General features: G+C 60.0%; 1 protein-coding gene across 1 annotated transcript; it reads left to right on the top strand.

Annotated features, from left to right (window-relative positions):
• The first annotated feature begins 1,583 nt into the window (after positions 1 to 1,583).
• On the top strand, positions 1,584 to 8,796 carry CNGA4 (cyclic nucleotide gated channel subunit alpha 4). Its single transcript, XM_039348247.1, has 5 exons — positions 1,584 to 1,678; positions 3,027 to 3,140; positions 3,535 to 3,641; positions 5,840 to 6,835; positions 8,201 to 8,796. Exons 1-5 carry the CDS (start codon positions 1,602 to 1,604, stop codon positions 8,587 to 8,589), a joined length of 1,683 nt encoding a protein of 560 aa, XP_039204181.1. The 5' UTR covers positions 1,584 to 1,601; the 3' UTR covers positions 8,590 to 8,796.
• Positions 8,797 to 9,571: the final 775 nt, after the last annotated feature.

Raw genomic sequence — 9,571 nt, 5'->3', positions numbered from 1 at the left:
CCCACTTCTCCTCCCCCCCCCACAGGAGGATGGCCAAATGAGAGCAGCCTCAGGCCATTCTGATGCAAGTGCCCCCCCCCCGCATGCCTGGGCCAAGATGCCCATGGATGGGGGGGGCATGATGGCATCTGGCAAAGCTGCTCTGCTCAGCCAAAAGAAGCCCCCTCCTCAAAAAACAGATGCGGCATCTACTGGTCCGCTTCTCCAGCCTTGGGCCTGTTGACCTTTGGCTTTGCTTAAGGGGGAGTTTGTGTGCTTGAACCTTCATCAAGAGACTCCTTGTGTTCTGGAAGCAGTTTTCACCCTGATTCTTGTTAGAGCCCCATGGAAACTCCCCCCCCCCCAAAATGCAGCTGCTGCAAGGGAACATCTCCTGCTTCCTGGAGAGAGATAAAAAAAAAACCACACACACATCAAGCTCCAGACCCTGAGGTAGAATCTGTGGGGCAGCCGCCTTGTGGGATGCCACCGCCATGGGCCCTGATGCAGGGGAGGGGGGCAGCTCTAGGTAGCACTCAAGGGCAGAGACCCCACCCATGTTGCCAGCAAAGGCCAGGGTCCCAGGAAAGGGGGATGAAAGGTGAGCCTCTTGGACCGAAGACCCCTGTTGAGAAGGCCGCCAGAGGAGCGAGCGCTGCGAGAGGAGAGGAAGTGGGGTTGGGGGCTCTTTTCTGGGAGTAAAAGGTTTTAGGGGAGACCCATGGGGTCTTCAAACGGGGGGGGGGCTGCCCTATGAGGACGGGCTCAACCAGATCCTAATCAATCAAGCAGGAACCCACAAGAAGCAGTCTTGGACAAGCCTCCTAGTCGTCAGAGGTCCGAAGTGCCCCTTGATCTCTCTCCTGGTCAAGGCAGGGCTGGAGTCAGGGGTGGGGGCTTTTGGGGCATTTTGTGCGGCAGAAAATCCCCATCACACAACGTGGTTGTCGATGGAGAGGGCAGTTTTACTATGTACTGCCAAAAAACACAGCACAGTGTCTCCACCAGGCCATCCCTGAGCCTCTTCCAGGACGTGCCCTGCAGGCAGGAACTGAATAACTCAGCCCCCCTCCCCGCCCGCCCCCTTGATTCCAGCACTCCCCACCGGATCCCAGCTGAAAGGGGGGCGGGCACGCAAAAAGCTCAGAAGGGTCAAGAGCAAGTCCGGAGGCCTGACACGTGTATTTTTTATGTGCCTGTATATGTAAATATATGTGTGTGTTACGCATTTCGGTATGTACTCACCCGCCCGTCTCACTCTGTGAGTAGTAGCCGAGGCTCCCCGAGAGTGCTGAGAACACAAAGCACGTGCGAAGCGCAGACCCAGACCCCAGCTGAACTGGAGGAAGGGCCCTTGGGACGGAGCAGGGGTTGCGCGCCGGCTCCCCTGCACGGAACCCGGCTCGGACTGCAGGGCGCTGGCACGCCCCGCGAAGGCTGCCCCTTTCGTGCTTCGGCCTCCGCGTCCCCGGTCTCCCCGGACCCGCCACGTCCCTGATTGGGCCGTTTAGAGTCGCACCTGCCGGCGGGGCCCCGGGGGAGCGGCGTTGCCACGGGCGGCCCGGCGCGCAAGGGACGGAGGGGGGGGCAGTCGCTGGCGCAGAAGCCGCCCGCCTCGCATCATGAACGGGGTGGCCGGGGCAGCCCGGAAGGGGGCCGAGGCCGCGCGCTCCGAGACGGCCGACCCCAAGGCCCCGCGGTAAACGGGGGGCGGGGGGGGGCTCCGCCGGCCTGGGGCAGGCGCCTGGGAGCAGGTCGGGCGGAGGAGGCTGAGGGCGAGCCGGGGAAAGCCCTGGGGGGGCTGGGCAGGGGGGAGCGCGGGGTCTCTGGCGGGACGGGGGGGGTGGGCGTCGCAGCCCCCCGGCGGGGATCCACAGGGAAAGGGCGCGCCGAGGCAGCTGCAGCCGCTCCAGCTGCCACCCTTCGACCTGCGTGCCCAGGGCGGGCCAGCACCGGCGGCCCCTGCCGCCCCCAAATAGGCAGGGCAGTCGCCCCCGGAGGGAGCCCCACCCTTTCCTTAACCCAGAGCGGTGGCAACGGGTCAGAGCGAGGGCGAGCCTGTGGCAGGTTTTCACCCTGAAGTTTCTGCTTCGGATCGGTGGTTTAGTTGCTGGGTAGCTCCTCTCGGTTGCCTGACCTGGAAAATGGGCCAACTTGGGTCACTGTTGTGTCTGGTACTCCCTGGGAACAGGAGCTGAGAGCCTGCCAGCCTTTTGAAGGCCTTCCTTCTGGGCAGGGTTGCAAGGCCAGGGCGAAGCTGCCCCAACCCTGCTCTTCTCCTGCATGGACACCTCTGGGCAGCCTGGCACACAGAGCAATGCCAGAAACCCCCCCCTTCCCCAGCCCTGCGTCCTCCCCTCCCCCAGACACCCCCAGAAGCAGCAATGGGCAGGGCCCAAGGGGTGCTCTGTGAAGCAGCCTGTCTCGTCCCCCTGCTTCTCCCGTTCAGGCTGCTCCAACCCCACAGAGGAAGCCCCTCAGGAGCCTGCAGTGGGGGGGGGGAGAGACTGAAAAGTGCAGGACTGTCTGGGTGACAACCAGGAGGGCCCCAAGGATATGCCTCAATATTCCTGTTATTCCTCAATCATCCACCTCCATTGCGTTGATCCCCCACTACAGCCCCGCCTTTAGGCCCCTATGAAAAGATAGGAGGGTGGGGGCCAACCTCATATCGGGGGCAAGAGGTTCCCAAGGACGGGCCACAGCGGAGAAGGCCCTCCGACTCCTGGATCCCCACAGCGAGAATAATCGGGCGGGGGGACCCAAAGCCGTCCTCCTCTGCCAGCATGAGCAGACGGCCCAGTCCCAGTCAGGTGAGACGGTCCCCTAAGTGACCTTGCCCCGTGCCATGAAGGGCTTTAAAGGGGGTCACCCACACCCTGAATTGCACCCCAAAAGAGTCTGTCTGTCTGTCTGTCTGTCTCTCTCTCTCTCTCTCTCTCTCTCTCTCTCTCTCTCTCTCCTTTCTTTCTTTCTTCTTTCTTTCTTTCTTTCTTTCTTTCTTTCTTTCTTTCTTTCTCACTCTCGGCTTTTCCTCCCCCCCCCAGCAAGGACTTGGGCAGTGGGACTCGCATCCTGGACCCTTCTGGAGATAAATATTACTACTGGCTGATCCTGATGGTGCCCCCCATCCTCTACAACTGGGTCATCCTCATCTGCAGGTAGGGTGCTGAAAGGGGTGGGGGGAGTCTGCCCCCCACGAAGTGCCAAGCACAGAGAAGCTGGTGAACTGCGCCCAAAGTCAGCAGAGGGGTGAGAAAAAGCCAGTTGAATCCCTCCCTGTGAAAGGAGGACATTTTTATGAGCAAGCGAGGAGCAGTTGGGTGGGAAGAAGGGGTGCACATGTCCTTCCAGGGGAGGAGGAAGCAAGGGGTGGCCGGCCTGGAGCAGGAGGTCCCTCGCATGGGGCACGCCAAGAAGGCAGAGCAGGGGGCAGGCCTCTGGGGGGGGGGGGCTGCAGACTGGAGATGGCAGCTCAGCCAGGGAGGGAGGGAGGGAGGGAGCGTGGCCCGTTCCCTGCCTTGGGGGGCCTCAGCCGTCTCCTCTCCTCCCCAGGTCCTGCTTCCCTGAACTGCAGCAGAGGTACCTGCTGCTCTGGCTGACCTTGGACTACCTCTGCGACCTGCTCTACCTGATGGACATTGTGGTGCATTTCCATACTGGTCAGTCCAGCAGAAAAACGCCCCCCTCCTCAGGAGGCCAGAGAGCGTCCAGTTGGGGGCCCTGAAGAAGCTGGGCGGGCAGGGGGACCCCCCTGGAAGAGGGGAGTTTGGTGGGCTGCTCCACCCCCACCACAGGCTGCTGCCCACGGCCAAGGGAAGTGGGTGGGGCGGCCCTTGGACGGAGACCTTCCTGCTTCCCCCCCCCCCCCATGGAGGGCTGTCTCTCATTGTTGCTGATCTCCCCACTGAGTGGGCCGGGCCTCCTCCCCTCCCCCTCCCCTATGTTTTGTGAGGGCCTTTGGCGACTCTGAACACACCCAGGGTAGTTGCCAGACCCTGTGCAGACTTTCACACGAAATGCTTGGGGGTCTCTGGAAGCCCAAGGCCTGGGGTATGGGGGGGGGGGAAATCCAGGGCTCCTGGCCTGGCTGAAACTTGGAATTGCACACCTGAAGCTCTGGGTTGTGATTGCAAACACCCCCAGACTCGGCTCTGAGAGAGAATCTGCACCATGGGGGGGGGACAGTTCCCGAAGAGCTCTCCTCAAAGACCAGCCAGACCAGCCATTGAACCAGCTGAGGGGGGCCAGTGGAGGGCTGGGCGTGTGTTTGCTTCCTAATGCATGGGATCCAACGCAGAGGGACTCTGGAAAACCCCCTCCCCCCTCCCGCATTCTTGTCTGGGGTGGGAGAGAGCCACGCATGCCAGACTTCCTGACCCCCAAGGAGAAGACTGGGCCACAGAATCTGGAAACCGATACAGGAGAATCTTTGTAGCTCAGGGCTGAAATGAGGGGGACCCCTCAAAAGTCTGGACAGCTTCAGGGTTTTTGCCTGTCCTCCACTGGAGCGCTGAGCCCTGTTGGCTGCCCAGGTTGACGGCCGTCAGCATTCTGGGAGATTTGCCTCCCAAAGGAATACCAAACACTTAAGACGTTATAAAAACATTCCACTCTCTCTCTCTCTCTCTCTCTCTCTCTCTCTCTCTCTCTCTCTCTCTCTCTCACACACACACACACACACACACACACACACACACAGAGAGAGAGAGAGAGAGAGAGAGAGAGCTTGTTAGATTCCAAATGCTTTGCAAATGGTCAGCCAGCAGAGGGCGCCCTTTAACAGCCCAGAAATACAAAGCCAGCAAAAAAAGGGAAGCAGCAGAAAACAGGCAACCCCCCCCCCCACCTGCCACCCGACCCCCACCCAGGTCTTCCGGGATTTCCAGAGGGGGAGAACCAGCGAGATCTCTGGCAGGCTGATGTTCCCGAGGACAGGAGCCACAAGGGGGACGCTGTTCTAAGGGTCCAGGCTGAATTGGGCCCAGATCCCAATGGATTACAAGTGAGGAGACCTCACTGTAGTTCGGCTGCTGCTGACCCTCCTTGGCCCAGCCGGCCACCAAACCCTGCACTGTGGGCCAGGGGGGGTTTCTGGGCCTCCTGACCCCAAAAGGTCCACAGTGGCACACCAGCTACAGCCGAGCCTCTCGACCACGGCTGACGCAGCAGGAGCTGGGAGAGGAAGAGAACCCCGGGAGGGGGGATCCAGGCTGGCACTGCCCACTGTGAAAGGAGCAGAATGCCGTCCATCTGGGCTGATGGCCCACCAAGAGGCCAGCCTGGTCACGTGGTTCTGTCCCACTACAAGGGGCTGGGGGTGCACCCCCAATATGTTGGGGAGCGGTCAGACAGCGACCAAGGGGGCTCCCATCCTATGACTTCACTCTTGACTCCAGCTCCTCATTTAGCCGAGGCCCCACCACCCCCTCCAGAATCCTCCCGCCAAAGGCTAGACTAGGGGGGAAGTCCAACTGGATCAAGGCAGGCAGCGACTCCCCCTTCCTCAGAAGGCCGATCACGTCTCCTATCTGGACACACAGAGATGCCCAGAGACGCCAGCTGGGTCCGGCCCACGGCCGGGGGGGGGAGGGGGGCTCCCTGTGCCCCTCCTTGGTTTCCCCAAGCAATCTTGCCAGAGGCAAGTGCGGAGCAAGTTGCTCAGGGACTTTCCTTGTCTTCCCAGGACCCCTCATGGGTAGCAGACGCCACCACCAGCCAGGGCTGTGGAGGGGAGCCGTCTAAGTGGGGCCCTGGGGTGGTGCAGCAGAGTGGCTCCCCCAGCCCTTAGCCAAACACCTCTCCTGTCCCCTCTGCTGCCCCCCTCCCGCATGCTTATGCTCCCCCCTTCCTCTGCCAGGCTTCCTGGAACAAGGGTCCCTGGTTCAAGACCGCACCCAGATCTCCCGAAGGTACTGCTGCTCCTCGGCCTTCGTGTGGGACTTCCTCTCCGTGCTGCCCACTGACCTCCTCTACCTGTACGTGGGGCTGGGCCGGCCAGCGGTCCGAGCCAACCGCTTCCTGCGAAGCCCCCGGATGTTTGAGGCCTTCGACCGCATCGAGACCCGCACGGCGCACCCGAACTCCTTCCGCATCTCCAAGCTGATGCTCTACATCTTCGTCACCATCCACTGGAACAGCTGCGTCTACTTCGCCCTCTCCGGCTTCATCGGCTTCGGCACAGACGAGTGGGTCTACCCCAACCGCAGCCTGCCCGGCTTCGACCGGCTCCTTCGCCAGTACCTCTACAGCTTCTACTTCTCCACCCTCATCCTGACCACGGTGGGCGACACCCCCATGCCCCAGCGGGAGGAGGAGTTCCTCTTCATGGCCATCGACTTCCTCCTGGCCGTCCTGGGCTTCGCCACCATCATGGGCAGCATGACGTCCGTCATCTCCAACATGAACCACGCGGACAAGTCCTTCTACCCGAACTACGACCTGGTGAAGGACTACCTGCACTCGCAGCGGGTCAGCCGGCAGCTGCAGCATCAGGTGGTCGACTTGCAGCAGCACCTGCAGATGAATAAGAAGATGACCAACGAGCTGCAGATCCTCCAGCACCTGCCCGAGCGCCTGCGAGCCGAGGTGGCCATCAGCGTCCACCTGCCCACCCTTCGGAAGGTCCAGATCTTCCAGAACTGCGAGCAGAGCCTGCTGGAGGAGCTGGTGCTCAAGCTGAAGCCGCAGGTCTACAGCCCCGGGGAGTACGTGTGCCGGAAGGGGGACATCGGCCGGGAGATGTACTTCATCCGCGAAGGGCAGCTGGCCGTGGTGGCGGACGACGGTGTGACCCAGTACGCTGTGCTGGGGGAGGGGCTATACTTTGGAGAGATCAGCATCATCAGCATCAAAGGTGAGAGGAGGGGGAGGGGAGGGATCCCCCGGGGTACCACTTGAGCTGCAGAGGAGCAGACCCCCCCCCCCGGTTGAGAACCCTAAGGGTTCCTTCCTTCGGGGTTGAAGACCCTGCCTGTTGCATCTCTTTGTTCAGCTTCTCCAACAGTTCAGGGGTTCCACCTGCGGCTTTTCACTGACTCGATGGGGAGGCGCCTCCTGAGGACACGACAGCTGAGAATCGGGGAGATGAGCTGGGGAAAGGGGGGGGAACCTTGACTCGTGGACTTCAACACCCAGAGTTCCTGAACCTGCCATGCTGACTCAGGAATTCTGGGAGTTGAAGTCCACGAGTCATAAAAGAGCCATGGTTGCCTATCCCTGACCGGGGGGAGGGGGGCAGAGTTTGTAAGAGCCGTGGCATGAGCAAAGTGGGCCGAAACATCCCTTAAGTCTTGGGAAAGAAGATAATATTTGGAATGGCTCAGACAGACCCCTCCCTGATGTACTGAGCATTGTCAGGCTTAGCTCAAGAATGACTCAAAACCATCCAGCCGAGATTCAGTTTGTGACCTGCATGCGCCGTGTAGACAGAATCTTGCCAGATTAAACCCCGACCACTCTCACTCTAACGGTTCCTTATCTTGGGAGATCCTGGGCCACCCTAAATCTCTTCCCCTTCACGCATCCAGCTCCCTCCAGACTGTGCAGTCTCTTGCCTTAACCCCCTCCCTGAAATGCGCCCCCCCTCCCTGGGAACCTGCTGCGTTACTGTGGCCCATCGCAGGCAGAAGAGGGAGGGGAGGTGAAGCCCAGAGAGGCTTGGAAGGTTCGGTTCTCACTGCCTCTCTCGGAGTCGAGTTCTAGTCTTCCCGTGGCGCCTGTGGCCTGGTCTGGGCTGAAAGGGAATCCCCAAAGTCAGCCAGAAATGAGAAACAGCCCTGGGCTCCGTTCTGGCTTCATGGGGGAAATGCCCCCTCTTCGTGGAGGGGGGGCCAGTTCTAGGTCTGCACGTGACCAGCCAGACGCCCGGGGGAAGGACCATCCTCACGATCCTCTGAACCCCAGAATCTAACTAAAGCAGTGTTTCCCAAACTTGACAATTTTAAGGCATGTGGACTTCAACTCCCAGAATTCCACAGCCAGCAACGCTGGCTGTGGAATTCTGGGAGTTGAAGTCCACATGCCTTAAAATTGTCAAGTTTGGGAAACACTGAACTAAAGAAACCACAGTCTGTGGTGTAAGCTAGGCAACTGAGCTGTGTTAACCAGGACCACCCAGGTCTGCAAGGGGCACTAGGGGAGGATGTGAGGGAAACGTCCCCGCAGCCCCCAGGGCTTCAGCTGCAGTCTCCCCCGACGCTTCCTCCCCTCCCCCACCCAGGGAACCAGTCCGGGAACCGCCGTACGGCCAACATCAAAAGCATCGGCTACTCGGACCTCTTCTGCCTCTCCAAGGAGGACCTCAAGGAGGTGCTTGCCGAGTTCCCCAACGCCAAGGCGGTGATGGAGGCCAAGGGCCGGGAGATCCTGCTCAAGATGAACAAGCTGGACGTCAACGCCGAGGCGGCCGAGATCGCGCAGCAGCTGGAGGAGGAGCGGCGGACGGCGGCCCTGGAGGAGGGGCTGGACGCCCTGCAGACGAAGCTGGCCCGCGTCCTGGCGGGGCTGGAGTCCAGCGCCTTCAAGGTGGCCCTGCGCCTGGAGCGCCTGGAGTGGCAGGTGCAGGTCTGGGAGGAGGTGGGGGGCGCGGAGGAGGGGACGGAGGCTTAGGTGTGTCCCCCCCCCCGTGCCCTTTCCCCAGCTGGCCTGGGGGCTGCAGCTCTGCTTGCCCAGGGCCTGCTAGGGATGGGCCCTTTTTAGGGAAGAGCCGAGGTGGCGCAGCAGTTAGAGTGCAGTACTGCAGGCCACTTTAGCTGACTGTGTTCAGCAGGTCAGCGGTTCAAATCTCACCGGCTCAAGGTTGACTCAGCCTTCCATCCTTCCGGGTAGGTAAAATGAGGACCCAGATTGTTGGGGGCAATGTAAAATATATATATACATTGCTTACTGGTGTACACCGCTTAGAGAGTGCTTGCACTTAAAGCGGTATATAAGTCTCATAAATAAATAAATAAATAAATAAATAAATAAATAAATAAATAAATAAATGAAGGGGCCATAGTTCCCCCATGCTGGCTGAGGAATTCTGGGAGTTGAAGTCCACAAGTCATGAAGAAGAGCCGAGGTGGCGCAGCAGTTAAAGTGCAGTACTGCAGGCCTCTTTAGCTGACTGTGTTCAGCAGGTCAGCGGTTCAAATCTCACCGGCTCAAGGTTGACTCAGCCTTCCATCCTTCCGGGTAGGTAAAATGAGGACCCAGATTGTTGGGGGCAATGTAAATATATATATACATTGCTTACTGGTGTACACCGCTTAGAGAGTGCTCGCACTTAAAGCGGTATATAAGTCTCATAAATAAATAAATAAAAGAGTCCTGGGTCTGGGGTCTTCCACTTCAACGGAGGGGGCAGGAAGGGAAGCTAACTGGAAAGGAACACACAGCAACGTCCCCTGGGTGCAGACTGTGATGGAGGGGAACCCTGGCCCAACAACTACATGCCTCCCGCCTGCCTGCCTGTTTTCCTGAGTGGGGAGGGAGAGGCAGGCACAGAGTGGCCCCGGGGCTCCCGTACAGGGTCTTGGAGGGGGGCAGCCAATGAAGAAGCCGTGCCTGCAGCCTCAGGACCTTCGTGGATACATGTAATGTAAGGCTG

The sequence above is a fragment of the Crotalus tigris genome, unplaced genomic scaffold (genome assembly GCF_016545835.1).
Source record: "Crotalus tigris isolate CLP2741 ecotype Arizona unplaced genomic scaffold, ASM1654583v1 scf7180000017560.2302168, whole genome shotgun sequence".
NCBI classification, from domain to species: domain Eukaryota; kingdom Metazoa; phylum Chordata; class Lepidosauria; order Squamata; family Viperidae; genus Crotalus; species Crotalus tigris.
The sequence above is the reverse complement of the archived record's forward strand: the minus strand, read 5'-3'. Positions and strand labels throughout refer to the sequence as shown.